The sequence below is a fragment of the Anabrus simplex genome, chromosome 6 (assembly GCF_040414725.1).
Source record: "Anabrus simplex isolate iqAnaSimp1 chromosome 6, ASM4041472v1, whole genome shotgun sequence".
Lineage (NCBI taxonomy): Eukaryota > Metazoa > Arthropoda > Insecta > Orthoptera > Tettigoniidae > Anabrus > Anabrus simplex.
The window spans coordinates 189,849,622-189,871,514 of NC_090270.1; the positions used below are offsets into that span (position 1 = coordinate 189,849,622).

The 21,893-nt window shown below is 38.7% G+C and overlaps 1 protein-coding gene across 1 annotated transcript in view; it reads right to left on the reverse strand.

Annotated features, from left to right (window-relative positions):
* Positions 1-21,893, reverse strand: part of LOC136875641 (putative sodium-dependent multivitamin transporter) — a 207,775-nt gene that overhangs the window by 25,667 nt on the left and 160,215 nt on the right. The window contains exons 6-8 of the mRNA XM_067149183.2: positions 17,719-17,838; positions 13,097-13,247; positions 10,545-10,691 (exon numbers count right to left, since the gene is read on the reverse strand). Coding sequence (XP_067005284.1) covers positions 10,545-10,691; positions 13,097-13,247; positions 17,719-17,838 — 418 coding nt within the window. The remainder of the gene's footprint in view (positions 1-10,544; positions 10,692-13,096; positions 13,248-17,718; positions 17,839-21,893) is intronic.

A 21,893-nucleotide genomic window follows, 5' to 3' on the forward strand; every position in this document is an offset into this window, starting at 1 on the left:
AAAGCAAGTCGGGCTGGAGCGATGTATATATAAATATTTAAAAATGAAAAAAGACGTGAATTAATGAGGCACTTCCAGAAATCTCAGAAATTTGAAACTTTGTACGGAGGAAACTGATGACCCCAGGATCCCTAGAAAAATCGGAAATTCTCAAAATTCCCTGAAGGGGGCACGCTGGGGGGGGCTCAAATTTTGGGCTCAGCATAAGAACACAGTCGTATAGTATATCCAAAACGATAACCTATAGGTTTCGTGGGCTTAAAAATTTTCGAGAATTTCCTCATTTTTATCCCCTATCCCCCCAAATCAAAATGGCGGCACAACCTGCCAGACGAAGTAGACAATTGAAATTTGGTGAAATTATAGCTTTTGGTCCCTAACCGACGGGAAAATTCCAAGATGTTCAAATTTTTCACTTTTTACCCCCCAAAGATATCGAAATATGGAGGCAATTTTAATGACTGTGCAGACATTCCTTTTGAGCTATTTTTTGGCTAAACGGTAAGTCGTATCACAAAACGGATGGCACAATGTCCCTTCAATTCGGAGTGATCTACAACTTTGGTCCTGTGACATTTTGTCGTATCTCTCTCCCTAATACGTTAAATTTGGCCGTATTTCTGGATTGTTCGTAAATTTGGTGATTTTTACAAGTATATTTCATTGTTTGACACACTTATAAGAATGATAGGATCATCACGTTGTGTGCGCACATTGGCACGATTAAGGGACATGTGTGTACCAAATTTCATGATTCTAGCTTATACATAAGTAGGCAAAACGTAATGTAAAATGTTAAAAATGCACCCAAATTTCACCCTATTCAAAATTTGATCTCAATTTACCCCCTTAATATGGGAGATACGATTAAATGGTTTAGAAACAAACATGTAGAGCGATAAATGGGGCGTCTGATGGCGCAAACCGTTTCTTAATATCATAAACCGTTTAGGAGATATGAATCTCGAAGTGGAAGTCTGCACTTTTCAACGTGCTCATGTTTATCTGTCATCTATCTATCTATATAAAAGCAAGTCGGGCTGGAGCGATGTATATATAAATATTTAAAAATGAAAAAAGACGTGAATTAATGAGGCACTTCCATAAATCTCAGAAATTTGAAACTTGGTACGGAGGAAACTGATGACCCCAGGATCCCTAGAAAAATCGGAAATTCTCGGAATTCCCTGAAGGGGGCACGCTGGGGGGGCTCAAATTTTGGGCTCAGCATAAGAACACAGTCGTATAGTATATCCAAAACGATAACCTATAGGTTTCGTGGGCTTAAAAATTTTCGAGAATTTCCTCATTTTTATCCCCTATCCCCCCAAATCAAAATGGCGGCACAACCTGCCAGACGAAGTAGACAATTGAAATTTGGTGAAATTATAGCTTTTGGTCCCTAACCGACGGGAAAATTCCAAGATGTTCAAATTTTTCACTTTTTACCCCCCAAAGATATCGAAATATGGAGGCAATTTTAATGACTGTGCAGACATTCCTTTTGAGCTATTTTTTGGCTAAACGGTAAGTCGTATCACAAAACGGATGGCACAATGTCCCTTCAATTCGGAGTGATCTACAACTTTGGTCCTGTGACATTTTGTCGTATCTCTCTCCCTAATACGTTAAATTTGGCCGTATTTCTGGATTGTTCGTAAATTTGGTGATTTTTACAAGTATATTTCATTGTTTGACACACTTATAAGAATGATAGGATCATCACGTTGTGTGCGCACATTGGCACGATTAAGGGACATGTGTGTACCAAATTTCATGATTCTAGCTTATACATAAGTAGGCAAAACGTAATGTAAAATGTTAAAAATGCACCCAAATTTCACCCTATTCAAAATTTGATCTCAATTTACCCCCTTAATATGGGAGATACGATTAAATGGTTTAGAAACAAACATGTAGAGCGATAAATGAGGCGTCTGATGGCGCAAACCGTTTCTTAATATCATAAACCGTTTAGGAGATATGAATCTCGAAGTGGAAGTCTGCACTTTTCAACGTGCTCATGCTTATCTGTCATCTATCTATCTATATAAAAGCAAGTCGGGCTGGAGCGATGTATATATAAATATTTAAAAATGAAAAAAGTCGTGAATTAATGAGGCACTTCCATAAATCTCAGAAATTTGAAACTTGGTACGGAGGAAACTGATGACCCCAGGATCCCTAGAAAAATCGGAAATTCTCGGAATTCCCTGAAGGGGGCACGCTGGGGGGGCTCAAATTTTGGGCTCAGCATAAGAACACAGTCGTATAGTATATCCAAAACGATAACCTATAGGTTTCGTGGGCTTAAAAATTTTCGAGAATTTCCTCATTTTTATCCCCTATCCCCCCAAATCAAAATGGCGGCACAACCTGCCAGACGAAGTAGACAATTGAAATTTGGTGAAATTATAGCTTTTGGTCCCTAACCGACGGGAAAATTCCAAGATGTTCAAATTTTTCACTTTTTACCCCCCAAAGATATCGAAATATGGAGGCAATTTTAATGACTGTGCAGACATTCCTTTTGAGCTATTTTTTGGCTAAACGGTAAGTCGTATCACAAAACGGATGGCACAATGTCGCTTCAATTCGGAGTGATCTACAACTTTGGTCCTGTGACATTTTGTCGTATCTCTCTCCCTTATACGTTAAATTTGGCCGTATTTTTGGATTGTTCGTAAATTTGGTGATTTTTACAAGTATATTTCATTGTTTGACACACTTATAAGAATGATAGGATCATCACGTTGTGTGCGCACATTGGCACGATTAAGGGACATATGTGTACGAAATTTCATGATTCTAGCTTATACATAAGTAGGCAAAAAGTAATGTAAAATGTTAAAAATGCACCCAAATTTCACCCTATTCAAAATTTGATCTCAATTTACCCCCTTAATATGGGAGATACGAGGAAATGGTTTAGAAACAAACATGTAGAGCGATAAATGAGGCGTCTGATGGCGCAAACCGTTTCTTAATATCATTAACCGTTTAGGAGATATGAATCTCGAAGTGGAAGTCTGCACTTTTCAACGTGCTCATGCTTATCCGTCATCTATATAAATTAAATCGTAACGACCGTGTGTCTGTACATTGATTATTTTGGCGAAATTTCCGTACAGTTATCCGTTTCACCTGTAATTATGACCATCTGCATCATTTTTAGCTTTGGTGTCCGTTTGTCTGTTTGTTTGTCTGTTTGTCTGTCCTTCTATAACTTGAAAACTACTGGATATATTTCCACCAAACTTCATATTTAGAATCCACCTGTCCTTGGGTAGGTTTTAGCGCAAAAAATAAAAGCGTAACGACCGTGTGTCTGTACATTGGTTTTGGCGAAATTTCCGTACAGTTATCCGTTTCAGGTGTAATAATGACCATCTGCATCATTTTTATCTTTGGTGTCTGTTTGTCTGTTTGTCTGTTTGTCTGTCCTTCTATAACTTGAAAACTACTGGATATGTTTCCACCAAACTTCATATTTTGAATCCACCTCTCCTTGGGTAGGTTTTAGCTCAAATATCGTTTCTAAATCCCTGAACTGAGTGGGGATTTTTACGAAACCGAAACCGTCATTTTGCACTCCCTCAAAGTATACACAACCGAACTTAATGGAAATCAACCTGCCTTAATGAAAATGAATTTCTAAACCTTTTTTTCTCATGTGCATCATTTCGATAACAGGATTTAGTAAGGGATATATCATTAACGGACCGTTTTTCGGTACAAATCCCAAATTTTATATATAGCATCCATCTGTCCAGGGGTAGGTTTCCTTGGTGTCTGTTAGTTAGTTAGTTAGTTTGTTTGTTTGTTTCTTTGTTTGTTGGTCTGTTTGTCTTTCTCTAACTTGAAAACTACTGGATATATTTCCACCAAACTTCATATTTAGAATCCACCTGTCCTTTGGGGAGGTTTTAGGGCAAATATTGTTTCTAAATCCCTGAACTAATTGGGGGTTTATACGAAACCGAAACCGTGATTTTTCACTCCCTCTAAATACACACAACCAAACTTTATGGAAATCTACCTGCCTTAATGGAAATTAATTTCTAAACCTTTTCTTCTCATGTGCATAATTTCAATCACTTACAGGAAAGATAGTATGATCAAACTCTACACGAACATTGGCCCACCCAGTACCCATATGTGAGCCAAATGCTATGCCACATAATTATCCGAAAAGTAATGGAAATGTAAGATATTCTTACACAAATTTCAACCTATTCAACGTTTTTGATTCAATCTGACCCATGAATAGATTAGATGCGAGAAAATATCATAGGACCAGCCATTTAGATCGCTAAATACTGCGCCTTACGGTACAATCCTTTGTCGATATGACGTACCGTTTAGCAGCAGTTAATCTGTAAATGAAGGTCTGCAATATTGTAAACATTCATATACTTTCGTATGTCCATCTGTATATATATTCATTGATGTCGATTTGTAGAGATCGAGAAAGGATGTGTCTGCTATTGTAATCAGTACTCCCTACACCGACTTTGACTGCTGGCAGTAGGAATGGGGTCCTTCTCCAACTCCTGTGTAACTGGCATTAGTAAGGAGGGCCTACCATTTTAATGAATAATTCACTTTTCGATTTGTCTTGCAGAAGGCAAGGGATCATGCAGTTTTGTTCGAAAGTCCCCTACTCTATTGTGTTTGGCTCTAGGCCAGGGTGCCCGCCATTATAAACAAATGTTCCAATCTAAAATTTGACTAGCATTAGGCATTGTGGCTTGCTATTTTCATGGAAACTCACTAATTTTGTGTGACTGGCAGTAAGCTGGCTAGCAGCAGTAAAAAGGGACTGTCATTATAATGATAACTGCACAACTCAATTTTGACTGGTGGTAGGGAAGTTGCCTGGTATTATAATAAAAACTCCTCAACTGTAACCTGTCTGAAAGTAGGAAATGGGTCTGCCATTGTAACTAAAACTCCCCAAATCGATTGTGACCGCGCAGTAGGCATTGGGGCCTGCAATTATAATGTAAACTTGCCAACTCGATTGTGAATGGCAGTAGGCAAGTGAGCCTGGCGTTATCATCACAACTCCGCAACCCTCACTTTACATTGGAAACAACGTATGTGGACCTCCCCATGCTATTTCTCGGATAAGGCTAAGAGACATGCAATTTTAAAACAATCTCATTTGCTGCACGCACAGTATTTACGTCGATATCCGTATACAATATAGAATACCGTAGCGAAGCACGGGTACATTTGCTAGTATTCTATAAACAAAACCCGAGAGGGCTGACTCATAAAGAGTTGGAATGGCATCATGCAAGGAAACATCTTGTGCAGCAAATCAAATTGCTGTCTAAATGTAACGACGTAGCCAATGACCAGCAAGTTTTAGAACTTATGGAGGGAAGTCCATAAATAGGCGAAACATTCAGACACATTATGTTAAATACACTGTTAAAAACAATACCGTAATCGTAAAATGAAAATATGAGCATTATTTTATAACACAGAAGCATTTTAAATTTTATTGATCAACAAATATTGCCGATTTATGTGCTTATTATAGATTTTCTTAAAATATGTATTTACATTTAAAATATGTGAAAATATGTGTTTTTATGTGAAATAAGATTCAGTTTTTACACTTGGGGAAGCACAATAGGAATAATGAACTTCGTAACTTGAGTTAAAACTTATGCAAAAAAAATATGTAATTACATAAAAATCTGCTCCCTAGTCATCACCCATGCTGATAACCTGATGGTCTACAACACTATAATGTATCTAATAAAGTAATTGTTATTAATTTGGACTAAAAAATGGTGGTGGTACTTCTGTAGAGCCTTTGTGGATGGAGTGGTTGAAAATCATACAAAAATGACATGAAACAATAACTGAAGTAGCGCAGAGGAGAGATCCTTCCTTTATGCTCGCTAGGAACCCACCAACCTGCTCCTAGAAGTATTCTTACTTATATATATAAGAATTAAAACAGAGTCACCATAAAATCTCAGATTTGCGACCCATTTCTGTGTTGCTACTGGCTGGCTTTGATCAGCTGTCATGAAGACCAGTTTTCTATTGCCTCTGGTAGAGTTTGAATTACGTGCGCAGAGCTCCCATAATTGTTACTGTTGACTCATAACAGAAGCTTTGTCATCAACCCCAGCTACTAGAATCACAGTGATGTCTGCAGTGGAGTAACTGTGATTGTTTGGGTGTAAAATTGGCAGTAGGAGTAGGTGCACCGGAACTCAAAATACAGTACAGTATAATTCAAAATAAGAATACCATGCAGTTTCAAATTGTCATGGTGCGCACGCGTAAATTTGCTTTTTGCCACTTTGTCACTTCCTGTCACATTTTACCAGGATTCTAGGGGATACTAGAGGCCTGCCCAGACCCCCTTTGCTTGACCTTATCCCAATGGGATTGTCAGTAACCAGGTTTAACAAATCCAGACCAATGGTTTTTTCACTAGCCTGGTCTTGTAAAGACAATGGTCTTGTCACTAGACAGACGTAAATTCCTACTTGGCAGCCTTATGTAGTATGTTGTGACATCATCCAAGCCACGCCATGTTGGATCTGTAACCTATCTTTTGCGAAATGAGAAAGGAACAAAATCCCAAGCATACCTCTTTTCTTTTATTTATATATCATTCTGCCATCAAGGCCATGTAACTATTCTGGGCAAATCATTCATCCTGATCCATTTCTTATCATCCATGGACTGAAACAAGGATATGTGCTTGCTACTACACTCTTCGCTCTTTGTCTGGCTGCCATGCTATATGGAACATTTACAGACAACCATGGTATGAAGATCAGATATTGCTTCGATGGGGGACTGTTCAATCTCGCCAAACCTTGCTCCCAAAAGTTTGCTAAGATTACCTCCATTATGGAATTGCAATATGCTGATGACACTGCAGAACCTGCTCTCACACCTGAGGAGCTGCAACAGTTAGTCAATTGTTTCCAGAGTGTTCGCGATCATTTAAGTCTCTCTATTAACGTTCAGAACACCAAAGTACTCAAACAGCCTGCACCAGGACCTCCCAGCTTTCAATAAACTCCACTCTGGATACTACACTGGACCAGGTCGACCACTTTTCATATCTAGGAAGCATCCTCTCAAGAAATGCTAACTGCTCACAAGATGTGGATAGGAGAATTGGTGCTGCCCACTCAGCATTTGGACGTTTATCCCGTTTATGTCTTCATGAATAAGGACCTTACACTGCATACCAAAATCATGGTTTACTGTGCTATTGTCTTATCAACACTGCTTTACAGTTGTGAAACTTGGACTCTCTACCATCGAGATATAAAAAGGCTAGAGCTCTTCCATCGGCAAAACTTATTTCCATCCTGAACATCAAATGGTAGGAACGTGTCACCAACCTTGTGATTCTTGAGAAAGCGCATGCTATAAGTATTGAGGCTACCTTCATTGGCCATTGTCTGAGATAGATAGGTCACATCCATTGCATGAGTGATACCAGGCTTCCTTGTCAACTCCTGTATGGTGAACTCTTCTCTGGCACAAGACTTCATGGAACGTTTCAAGGACCAGCTAACACATTACTTAACTTTTGATGACATCAATCACATTATGTCAGATTTTTTTCTTAATGAAGCGTTTTTATATTAACCACCTAATCAGTACAATATTTGTAACTAAGACTAGCACTAGTAAGATAATCTAAAGTCATCTCTGTACAGGCCATGAAGACCCTTGGAGTGGAGGAAGGTAAAGGCTTCCACTATCCGTAACTTCGGCACTTGATGGGGTAGAGTGGTTAGCTCTACGCCCGGCCACCTTTGCCCGCAGGAATTAACCTGGTACCTACTCATTTTTGGTGCAGGATGAGTGAACCTTAGGGCCATGTGCACCTCCGGAAATGGAAATCTTGTTTCTTAAATTTTACAACTTCCTGACGGGGATTCGAAACCACGTCCTTCCGGGCGAACCGAGCACGCCTTTACCGCATCAGCCAGGCAGCCCCTAAGATAATCTAAGACATAATATCGTCCCCACAACGGCAAACTAGCGAAAGTGACAAACTAGGGAAAGTGTAGTTGTGAAGTTTTGTTCTATATTTTATTATTTATATAATGTCTAATCCTCTAAAAATGTATCACATTTGCAGCTCGTTCTGTATGTCTAACACATGAAACCAATCATTAAATATCAAAATTGATTTGACATGAGTAATCACAACTTCTTTCAACTCTCCTAATGTTTTGCCAATTTGCAGATTCGTTAGTTTGCCAGAGCAGGGACGATATAGCATCTAAAAAACTGAGCTGAAAGTCAACTAGGACCATAATCTTAAAACTATGACAAATGAATTGGTTGAAAGAAAACAAATATATATACACAATTAAGATCATTCAGTGTAGTCCATATATGGACTATAGATATTTGGTCTTGATGAACAGTTATTTGTGTGAAAATGACACTATCTTATTGCCCGCTGAATACATTTAAGAATAAAATGTAAACATTCATATAAGAACTGAGGATATTAGAGATATAATCCTCTATGAACAATATATTGCTTCGTTAAGGTCAAAGAGAGTCTTGGTGTTAGGCTAGTAATGGATATTTTTACTTAATAATCCACTAATGAGAACACAAAGTGTGGTTCACATGAAATTGAAATATTTGGTTCAATCCTCTCAAAAGTGATATTGCAATATTAGATTGAGGGATATCCTGGTATTAAGAATTGCAGAAAATATTTCAAAGAATCCCAGAATCAGAACTGCAGAACCATGGAGGTTCTGTGGAACACTTGAGGATCACTAGCCTATATGAGGCTATGTAATAGTTAGGTATAGCTCTACCTAAGCTAGTGTGGATAAAAATGCAGAAGAATGTTACACAGGATGTTTTCTACAAAAACTTTCTACAAGTGTGTCCTTTTCAATAGGTATACGGTCTGCATTGAACTTCATATGCACTCTCAAAAGACTCCAGGCATGTGCTATAGACAGTAGCACGCAACTGACAACCTCCCTCTCAGATTCCTTGTTGTCACCATAGTACAATTCCATTGCTCTGCTCTAAACGAACAAAACCATATTGTGTATTGTCACAGCACAGCACAGCACAGCACAGCCTGGTGGCCATGATTGTTAAAGCATTGAAGTCTATATGGTCTGACACAGTAGTTAACCAGTTCGAGTCCCGTTGGTCGAAAAAATGTTCACCATCAGAATATTGGCTAGCAGGTTAGGGGAGATGGTGGTATACATTTAAAAGAAATTTTTTTTTTTTTTTCCTTACAGTTTGCTTTACGTCGCACCAACACAGATAGGTTTTATGGTGATGATGGGATAAGAAAGGGCTGGGGGTGGGAAGGAAGGAGCCATGGCCTTAATTAAGGTACAGCTTTGTGTGAAAATGGGTAACCAGGGAAAAACCATCTTCAGGTCTGCCAACAGTGGGGTTCGAACCCTCCTGAATGCAAGCTCACAGCTGCATGCTCTGAACCACAAGACCAACTCGCTCAGTCTACACAATTTCTAATCACTAGATTGCGTGCCAAATGTTTGGATTAAATTCCAAACCTCTCTGTCATGCTCATATGGATTGAGGGCATATGACGCTGTTAATTATTATTATTATTATTATTATTATTATTATTATTATTATTATTATTATTATTATTATTATTATTATTATTATTACATAGTTATGTACAACAGGTTGTCAGTACAGACTTTGTTTGGTATAAATCGTGGTCGTATCATTTATTATTTGTGTGCTGTAGGATCTGTCTTGTGTAACAGGACATGTGAGGTTATGTTATGATACTTCTACTGTATGTTTATTAACACAACTTTATTTAATCCAAGAATACATAATTAAGAATATATAATCTATTATTACCTGTAAATATGATCTATAAATCCAATGTAATGTTGTGCAACACAGGGTAAGATTCTAAAACAATGCACATTTGTCACTCGAGTTTTACAGAATGTTCTACTGGAGACTCGAGAAGATACGAGAAAGCATGTTGTGTCATACTTTTCTAGAAGCCTGGCCAGGCAAGGTATATAATGAGACAGCCTTGGGTTGTCGAGTTGAGTAGTTAGTGAAAGTCGTTAATCGAGTATGTGAACTCATGTTGCGGTAATTCCGTTGAAGTTTATGTTATGTTGTGTTGGTAGTGTTCTGTGGTTGGTTGACATGCTAATGTAGCAGTCAAGTGTTTGAGTTCAAGATGGTGGTTCATTAATGTGTGTGTATAATGTGTATATCATTTGTAAATAAAACAGTGTACACTTTTGACAGCATCTCGTGTGTGCATCTTTGTGACTATGATGACCAGAAGGCAGAACAGTTTCTGCTCAATAATTGGTAGATAGCATCGTTGGTACCACAACCACTAAAGGGAAGTTGTTGGTAGGGTTGAAAAAGGGCCTCCATCAATCATTAAATTCAGAATGATATCACTAAGTGAAGATATGATTCTGATACAACAGCTCTCAGTAGGATTGCATCTCACGAGCTAATTTAAGTACTGTACTTTAAAAAATTACCTTGAGGTAGTCTTCAAGAGTAACAGCAGCAAGCGAGTTAACAGCTGATGACACAGTACTAAGAGAGCCACTAAAGATTCCCGCCACAAAGAGCCCTGACAGCCCAGGAAGATGAGACATGGAGTCCACAACAAATAGAGGCATCAACTGAAATACAATACCGTACAATATGAGCCTAAAGAAAATTGCACTTAAAACAAAATGCTGATTGTTGCATACCAAAATTGCCAAAGTAACACAAGTAAATGTAGTGCAAACAAAAATGTCACAGTATCATAGCAAGAATATTACTGGTTAATATTTCCTTTGTTTAAATATAAATTGCAATGTCCCTTAGGTTAAGAAGTTAACTTTCTTCCTTGAAATTCTTAATTAATTTTCGATCGTAACTACCTAAAAGCAGTTAAATAAAGTCAGTATTTTATTTATATATTAGGCTCTATAATTTGTTAATAACACAAAAATAAATTACCAAACATTTATTCAGATAACATTTCCTTCATAACAGTTCCCTTCTACATAAAGTTATACGGTACTAATAATATATATCAATAAAATAATAGCTTTGTCTGTACTTTGGGCAGAATTTTTAAAAATTGCTATTTGTGTGTCAGTCATATCCAGAAAAAGAAGGAAATGCATTTTTAAAATTTCCATCGTATTTATCACTGTCTGCCTGTATGTATGTTTGTGTGATCACACATCATGATAAAATGGCTGAATAGAATTTAATAAAAACTGGTATTTAAGATAAGGAGAGAAGGTACTACAATCTAGTAGTTTAGAGGAAGGTCTAAAAATTAATTCTCAAATATCTCTGTTAATACTAATCCCATCAATAAATACTACACAACAAAAAGTTTTGAAGAATGTTTGACCTAATGCATCCTACGATGAATAATAATGGAAATATTTATGCTTTTATTATGTTTTATTTATTTCCTAGGTCCAACCAACTTTAATGTTAATCCTATTAAAGAACCATTTGTAAACTAGAGAGCAGGAACAATAAATTCTAATCTTCACCATTTTTATCACAGAAGAGAGGTTAACTGTTCCCAATACTTCAGAGTATTGTCCAACCCAAAGTGAGACATGAGCAGGTGTCTACATGACATGTGAGATACTTCTGTCAGACACTGATATTTGTACCGCTGGGACAAGAATGGATGAAGTGCAGGCAAGCTTCACTGAAGAAATCCTACTGTTCAATTCTCAGCTCATAAACCTTTCAGGATAAATAAGTGAGTAAAGAGGAGAATAGAGTGAGATGCATGAGGTAAGCCTGTAGTATGGTTGCCAGAAATTAAAAAACACACACACACTCTCTCTCTTTTTTTTTTTCTAGTTTGCATATTGACACCCAACCAGTGTATTTACTGGATAGTAATAGTGAAAGTGGAATTGTCACCTCTCTCTCTATTTGGGCTTTTAACAATTCCTCATGATAATTTCCTGCAGATGATAATATTATCATTCTTGCCATTCGCCAACATCATTCAGTTTTAGAATACCTAAATTGACACTCTTTCCCAAGGCATTCACAATATCAACGATGCTTGCAATATATGGCTTTGTGAACAAGCTATTCTGATTCGAAAAAAATGAACAGGTTACGGACAAAATGGGAAAATCACAGTGTGAATTCCCAGCAAAGAAATAAAATACATGTTGGTTAATTTTTTCATGAAAAGTGACAATTCATTTCATTACTCAATTGAGTTCCTTAGTTATATTTCTGCATATGGCCTTCCAGCATATGAATGTTAAAAACAGGAGTGCTGATAATGCTCTTGAGGAACCTACACCACCAAAATTGTGCAACAGTACTAATCTAAGAACAAGGACATTTTGCAGGAATATCATTGGGGCAGATATTTTAACATATACTGGAAGGGGTGAACCTGTATTCACACCACACATTCCCTCTTAATTCCTAGCAGTTATCCCTTCCAGTTTGGGCAACTTCAGTTCCCCATAAGTACCTGCTTTGCCACGTCCATAAATACGTAAGTCGCAAGGCAAAACGCTCTCTACCACTTGGGTAGTGTTTGGAAATTCAGGATGTTTGTCACACAGCCAATTGTACATTGCTTGTTCTTGAGTCTTCTAATTTTCTTTCTTTTATACATGCGCCAGGTGGTGAGATCCAAAACACTGTTTATACAGAGGTACTCTAATAGATAGGTATCCCCTCCACTAACAGATATGCAGTAGCAGCCATGACATATTTTATGCCTTCTACAATACTCTCACTTACAGACGGTGGACTAAATATTTGAAATGGATAAATGCCACTCAAAAGAACTCATAACCTTCTGGTGTAGGCAAAAATATTAAAATAACTTGAAACTAATTTTCAAGCAATCGTCAACTTTTGAAAATGAAAATGCTCCTGCACTGGAAAGACAGGTCCAATACTATCTAAAGAATTTGTGAAATGAAGATATGTTTTCCTTAGTCGCCACTAATCATTGTAATTTTTTTTAACATCCGAATACTACAACGATATTATTTGAAGTCTTGTCTGTAAATGCCCTCTTTCCCATTACCTGGTCACTGGAAGATATTCGTTTTGCAGCAACTGGATCGCAGTTGTAATATCTGGAGAAAATTGCCAAACCAGAGAAGGATGTGGTTAAACTAAGTACACTCAGTACTGGCCAACTAATCCATAGAGCTTGCTGGGATTTGCGCAGACTCCTGAAAAAAATTCAATTTTTCCGATAACCACTGATGAACAATTAACTAACATACTTTTGAAATCAAACAATTTCTTAAAATGCTACATATAGTAAATTTGTATATTTAGCAAGAAATAAATATCGGACAGGATGGAAATCAAGATATCTAGATCTCTGAAATGAAACAACAACAACAGTATAAATCCAAGGGGACAAAAGTCTGGCACCTCAGCATCTCCATAAACCGTAAAAGTAGTAAGTAGGAATATGAACGAACAGTGGATTATTACACGCCAAAATACAAACTTCAAGGGATAGAAGTGATTGGCTTGATGCTGAGAGCGTGTGACTCAATGCTCCGACATTCTGCCGAAATATGGAAGAAATGTGGCCTTCTCGTGACAAAATGAATTTAGAAATAACCACTGGAGATAGGTATCATATCATCATACCACCATGGTATCATATCTATGTAGTGTTAGATCCCTTTACTCACTTCATTTTTATATAGAGTTTTGAAATTACCACTTATCATCAAATTATCATTACACTGAACAATGCTGCACGAAGCCCATTTGAATTGTCCCTGTTACTCAGAGCAATGGTTATACAAACACCTCGCAGTTAACAGTGTAGTGGAGACAAACCAGGACATTATTAAGGTAAGTTCAATTTAAGTTCCTAAATATCAAACTGAGATAAACATAAATATTATTTCTAAATATTTGAGTGTGACTTGATAGAATCTGATGATGTTCTTTTAAGAAAAAAACATGTCATTCTTTGTTTAATAGTGTGTATTTTTATCCCGTGTTTAATCATGTTTTTTTCGGATATGTTGTATATTATTTATATTGAACCTGTGTGTTCAGCAGACAGAAGAGCTTTCAAGTCACATTGAACCAATCTTCTGTCAGTCAGGAGGAATGTTGACAAGAGTTATCACACATTCAATGAACTTACGGCTGAAGTTATCAACAATAGGGACAACAGTGTAGGTTTGCACGCCGATCGGGTCAGCGGACTGTGAGTGACTTGTGCATGATCGAGCTGGAAAAAGCTGCTCTCGCAAGCAGTGAACATAAGAAATCTTTGATAGATTGGCACAAAAAAATGGGATATCTGAACATCAAAGATGTTCAAAAAGAAGCATGAAACTACACAGTGCAAGGACTAAATTGGTCATCAAATGCGAGGATTGTTTTCAGAGGAAAATGACACGTCAGCCATTTCCAAAATCATCTCAAAGGAAATCTGCTTCTGGTGAACTCATACACATGGGTGTGTGTGGGCCCATGAAGGTCGAATCAAATGGTCATGCCAGATACTTCATAATATTCATCAAAGACTCTTCATGTTGGAGTGAAGTTTGTTTTCCACAAAAGAAGAACGAAGTACTTGATGAATTCTAGGCATTCAAAATCATGACTGAGATGCAGTTTGACAAGAAGATGAAGTTCCTGCATTCTGATAATGGAACGGAGTATGTCAACAGAGCTTCAGCATTAAACGTCGATTGGCGGTCCCGAACGACCCTGAGCTGAGAGGAAAAACCGCACCTTTGTTGAAATGGCTCAGTGTCTACTGATACAGTCTAGCCTTCCACTTTCGTTCTGGGCAGAAGCAGTGTCAACTGCAAATTATATCAGGAATCGCTGCCCAACAGCTGCACTGAATGGAAATACCCCCTTTGAAGCATGGATGGGAGAAAAGTCAGATGTAGGGAACTCTCAGGAATTTGGTTCATTGATCTACTGTTTAAATCAAACCAAGAGCGCAGGCAAGTTTGAGCCACATGAGCAAAAGGCGTGTTCCTGGGCTTTGTTGCAGATTTCATGGCCTTCAGAATTTGGATCCCTGAGAAACGTCGAGTGGAGATTTTGTGAGACGTCCAGTTCTTGAAAGAGTTTCCAAATCTATTAGCTTGACCATGATGGCCACCAATAGTCCGTATTAACTTAATTACTATTATTAATTATGTCAAGGTCGACCTTGTCAATACAACAAAATCTAGTATATATACTAAAACATCAAATACATAAATATATATATAAGAACATGTTTTGAGAATTAAAATTATCTTCTTCAGCTTATAGATTAAAATCACATGCATGTAGAAGACCTTATTTAGAATTGTATTGACAAGGCGGACCTTGACATAATTAATAATAAAGTTTCCAAAAGTAGATGGCCATTGTTATAAAGATTTCCACCCAGAACAGACTGTTGATGATCTGAGCGTTGATGAGGTTGCAGAGGAACATACGTCAACAATGGAAACATTTGACATCGTGGTGAACGGGGATGACTCGATCAATGTTCAAGTTTAGCAAGATGATGTACAACCGAATTTGACACATTCAGAAGACGAACCGGATTTCTTGGGTTTTGATGTGGATTCAGTTCCATTTGAAGTTACAACATCGATGATGTACAGGCCGTATAAGTCTAAGAAGGTTCTGAGTCAACGAGGATACATCTTGGACATATCTGATCACTTCGGCATATCATCATGCTGCCCAGTCTCCATGTCACTTGATCCACAGATGAAGCTATTGAAGACAGACACTTGGACCATTGAGGATGGAGAGACATCACTATACCGCGAGCTCGTTAGTGCACTCATATATCTGTCTGTTACTACGCGGCCCAACATATCTTATGCATCCAGTGTTTTAGGTGCCAGCCATTGGTAGGATGTGAAACGTGTGCTACATCACCTCAAGGGAACACTGGTCTTGGGCATGATCTTCACAGTCAGAGTGGGGGCAGTCTAGCTGGTTATGCTGATGTTGAATTGGGCTGCCTGCATCGATGACAGATCATACACTGGATACGTCTTCACAATGAGAGTCAAGAAAATAGCACACAGTTGCGCTTTCATCTACAGAGTCGACTAAATGGCTCTCAGTGAAGCCTCCAAGGAGGCAATACACTTGTGACGACTGTCCAAGGAGATTAACCCATTCCAGTCTGGGCCTTAATATCTCTAACAAACTTTCTGGACTGGGCATTTTTAAGGATATTTAAAACATTATATCTCTGTACCTGTAGGAGATATTTGCACAATTCTTTTTTCTTTGTGCTTGTTTGAGCATCTAGTTTTGAAAAATGCAGTTTGTATTGTGTCAACTATAACTTGAGATTTTAAAATTGTTTAAATATTATACCTTTTTCGTGAATGAAAAAAATGTCTGACGGATAACTAAGCAAGTACAGTTTTCTGAAATACTGTTATATTTACCCTGTTTTCCTAACATAAAATGTGCATTACAATTACAAAACAACAGGAATAATGAGTACGATATAAAAATTCAATAATAATAAAAAGAAGAAGAAGAAGGAGAAGAAGAAGAATTACAATAATGAAAATGGGAGCTCTCATGAAATTTTATTTCAATCCATAAATTTTGTCAAAAGTTTCTCAAATGTAAAAATATTGTTCCATTTACCACAAAAGACTTCTGAGAAAGGGAAAATACAGTCTTCTAAACAGACAACCTTACTAATATGTAGACAATCTTACGTATTCACGCAAATTTGAAATACGCGGGAACATGCGCTAGGCCGTAAAACGAACTCCAATCATAATGAATTGTAAGAAAGTTGTTTTGAATTCATACATCAATAATATGTTCATTTTAGCATAAACTTATAATATATCATGAAATATCGAAAATATCACTTTCATCAACCGCATGTTTGCCGCGAGTTGCCATGTTTTAGAGCTCACTGAGTGACGACATCTACTCATGCATGTTAATCAAAAATATCGTAAATTCTCTGACTTAGACATATATTACTGCCATCTGCTTAAATACTCTCGTAACTAATACATGAAGAAACACGATGTAACCACCAGAATACATACATAGTTCGTTAATTTTTAGTGAATTGTCTAACCTTACTACGGGCTATGCCCGCAGTGCGGCCTGAACGTAATTTCGGCCGCTCGCTCGCAGTTAGACAGGAAAGAGTTAATAAAAGTCTACTGCCAGCTGTCAATCTGCACATTGACAATCAAAGAGCACACTCATCCGCAAAGCATATTCATGAGCATCATCATTTTGTGAGGGAAGCTCTGTCTGCAGAGGAAATCAGCCTGAAGTATCTTGCAACAGAAGAGATGCCAGCGGAGGTGCTTACAAAAGAATTGCCCAGTTTGGAAGAGTTTGAGCAACCTCGGTTTCAATAAGTGAACTTTGAGAAGGGGTGTTAAATATGATTCAAAATGACCTTCCCTATAGTACCACCACCTAGTACTCTTTGGTGTTTTCTGTTTGGTTGTGAGCAGCCATCTTTTGTTCAGTTCATGCTGGTCACTTGACTTGTTCAGATGGATTCATTGTATTAAACTTGTTCCTTTTTGAATTCAATAAACCTGTACGCTAAAGTAGCAGGCGTCGTATTTCATTACATAATCCACAGCTTTATTATTAAGAAGAAGAAGAAGAAGAAGAAGAATCCCATAAAGTGCAAGTTTCAAGTACCGGAGAGTCAGCAGACGTTGGACTTGAGCTTGATTCACAGCATACAATGACAGGTAGGTAAAGCCTCCTCCTATTATTAGACTCCACCATGTGTGACGGACTGTAGGATCAGCCTCAAATCTGAAAGTATAATATACATCACGGATCAAAAACTGAAGTAATTTATGGAAATCATTTACAATGACCCTGTTTCAACTTTTACTAAAAGCTTTCCAAAAATTCTGTACAGGAAACATTGAACTTTTCAGCGCACTGTTTGATGTTATACCTTTTAAAAGAGAGGAGGTTAAGGACACAAAACATTTTAATGATGACATTATATGTTGGCAAGGAACCCATCCCACTTCGAAGTTGGGAAACACACTTGGTTGTTGACATTGTTGAAAGGACCACACAACATCTCGTTCGCATGTGCAATATTACCTGCTAATGGAAAACCTTGTCAACAGAGGATGATGATGATGATCACTATTTTAAGAGACTTAACATCTAGGTTATCAGCCCTGTCCACAGGAGCTCAATGGAAAGTGTTCTGGGTGGTATGAAAATTCCAATTCATCTTTATCCATTTCTTCTCAACCTAGGATTACCATATGTACAAAATAATAAGGTTTTATAAAAAAAAAATTCCATGTACAATGGGCCCTTTATATACAAACGGTAAGATCAATGTTCTGTTTTTCAGAATAAGGGAGATTATAAGGTTTGTGGAGTCACTAGGTTTAAAGGAAAAGTTAACTATTGATTTAACCCTTTGAAAATCCACAGCCTGTTTCCAGTCATTCGACCGGGTCAGGAATAGAATTAATGAAGCCCCATCTAGCAGCGAGGATAGGAATTGTGCCAGCTGCCAAAGCCTGTCGCACTCCTCTGGGGCAATGATTAATGAATGACAGATGAAATGAAGTGATACTGGAGAGTGTTGCTGGAATGAATTATGACAGGGAAAACCGGAGTACCCGGAGAAAAACCTGTCCCGCCTCCGCTTTGTCCAGCACAAATCTCACATGGAGTGACCGGGATTTGAACCACGGAACTCAGCGGTGAGAGGCCAGTGTGCTCCCACCTGAGCCAAGGAGGCTACTGATTTAACCCTTTACTGCATGAATTATTTTTCATTTCCGTTTGGTGATGAAAATTTCAAATTGCATTCAACGTCTTAGTCTTACCAACAGTTCTTAAGTGGGGCTAATACCTTAACACTCATACATGATGTGGTTTGCCACAAAGGAATATATACGATATTTTGCCATTTTTCGCTAATCTTTTAACATTCAAAGACCGAGCATTACTGCCTACTGGCCATGGGTACGTAAATGCAATGCGCAAGTATACTTGCACGACTGTAGGTCGGTAATGTCTTTGAGGTTGAGCCAGAGGTACTCCTGATGCCTGTGTTAATGTGATGGGGAGGGCCCACAGGACAAACACAGAAGAAAACAAGGATCCGAACAGGTCAATATAAGTAAGAGAACAAACAAGGGACAAATTGAGTCATACATAGAAATACAGGAACATGAAAAGGAACACATGATAGGATAATATACGAGGGTTGTAAATAAAGTAGTGGCAATGTTGATAGAATGCAATACAAAGGGCACTAGGAAAGTTTTTCAATGTGAGAGAACGCTTTAGACTTCTTCAGAATAAGTTCCACCACACTCAATACACTTCTCCATATGTTGAAACCAGTCACTGAACCAACTCAGCCACTTTTCTTTGGTTACATTTTCACACTCTTGATCCCATGCTGCCAGAAGCTCCTCATCGAATGCAAAACGTCCTCACTTCTGGGAGGAGTGCGAAGTCACATGGAGCAAAATCAGAACTGTATGGAGGGTGATCAAGCACAGTCAACCCTGATCTGGCAAGAAAATCCATTGTTACATTAGGATGATGTGCTGGAGCATTGTCGTGATGCAAGAGCCAAGTGCTGAGCCATGACCTTGGACGGAGCTCCTTGAGAGCCTGGATGACCTGAGGCAGACAAGTCTCACTGTACCACTTCGCAGTAACTGTCCTTTGTGTTTCTAGCACAACCCAAGTCAGGATGCTCTGTTTAGTGAAGAATACTACAATCATCCTTTTCTTCACTGACTTTGACTTTTGCACAGTCACAGAAGTACCCTCATCTTCAAACAGCCACACCTTGTTCTGGGATTTTGTTAGGACATCATAATAATAAAGCCAAGTTTCATCACCTGCAACAATGTTATTGATGTTATGCTAAGTTCCATTTTCAAACTGTTTTAGCATTTTTCGGCACCATTTCACTTGATGTGCCCTTTGTTCCTCTGAAAGTGAATGGGGCACCCAAAGGGAACTAACATGGAGATGGCCGTGTAGAATTGAATGAATAGCTGGTGCAGGGATGTGGAGGGGGTCTTCTATCTGCCAATATGTCAACCGCCTCTCTTGCTGCAACATTTTCGTCACTGCTTCAATGTTTTCCTCAGTCACTGATTCAGACGGTCGCCCAGAACGAGGATCGTCTTCAACCCCAAAATTTCCCCTCTGAAACTCTTTGTACCAGCGGAAAATTGTTGTCCGATATGGACAGTCTTTCCCCAGCACAGGAGTCATTTCCTCCAGGCACTGGTCAACAGTTAATCCACGAGCAAAAGTGTAGCGGATAACTGCGCGATATCACCTTTAGACTGACATCTTAACTTGCTTACAGTCCCACTGCTTGGTAACAACTGGTGTGAAGGTCGCGTGTTGCTGTCTTCTAGACCAGTTTTCACCCCTCTTTTCATCCCTCACCATAACAGGGGTGTCCAGCCAACCGTTTTTGCGTATTGCAAAACTTTCCTAGTGCCCTTTGTATTTAATGAACCAACAAGTACAACTGCATTACATTCCTTCAATGTAGTCACCTGCAAAATCTATTATCTTTTGACAAATGTCGCAAAGCCATTGGAGACAGCTGGCAAGGTTCTCTGTTGATGACAGCAACGGAGCACCCTACTGTACAAAGTACAGATGCCACATCAGGTAATTGACGGCCTCGGAGGGGTTTCTTCGACTTCGGAAACAGATCTAAGTCACAAGGACTCGACTGACGAATGGACGGCTGACCTGTGCGATGCAAATCTGCAGTCTCATTCTGTCCTGCACGAAGCACCTTGACCCATCTTGCAACTATCCTATACAGCAATGCATTCTCGCCACAGGCTTCACGTAATCCTCGATAACATTCTGATGTGTTTTTTTGCCACAGGCAACCTCGATTTTATTCTGCAAATACTGATTGCCTTTTGAAAACATGCTTTAGAGTGGTGAAATCGATGCTCTTCACATCAATGCCACACAGCAACAACACTCCCAATCAAATACACACTACACATCAACAACAGCACCACCTGATCGCTCCCATCTCCTATTTGCGCATGCCCAATCTCCTGCGAGTGTCTGGACTACGTTACCACTACTTTATTTACAGCCCTTGTAGGTCAATGTGGGAAGATGGAGCAGCTCACAGACAGCACACTAATCACTCCTCTGTAGAGCAAAAGACAACATCAAGCAGACAAAGGTAAAAAGTGTGATTTGAGCGATACCAGGGGTATAACTAAGGCTAGGTCTAGTGCCAGGATCTTTAACCTCTCAAGCGTGACGTTGTTAAAGTCCAGGCTGCACCCACAGCATGCTTTATTTATATTTTTTTTGCTAGCAGCTTTACGTCGCACCGACAGAGATAGGTCTTATGGCGATGATGGGATAGGAAAGGCCTAGGAGTTGGAAGGAAGTGGCCGTGGCCTTAATTAACGTACAGCCCCAGCATTTGCCTGGTGTGAAAATGGGAAACCACGGAAAACTACCTTCAGGGCTGTTGACAGTGGGATTCGAACCCGCTATCTCTCAGATGCAAGCTCACAGACGCGCCCTTCTAACCGCACGGCCAACTCGCCCGGTGCTTTATTTCTAGCCAACTCCCAATGCTGAGTGTGGTGTCATATGAATTTCACTATAATTTCCAAATGGTCCCTGGACAGCTGCACGTCAGTACTGTGACTTTATGTAATAGTCACCTGCATTTCTCGGTGTATTATCAAGAATAACATTATCTTTGTCACTATCTTTGTCACTATCTTCACTGGAGTTATAGCAAACTCATCCTCTGTATTACTCACATTCTGAATTACTTTCCCCACCATTAATAATGAGTAAATTAG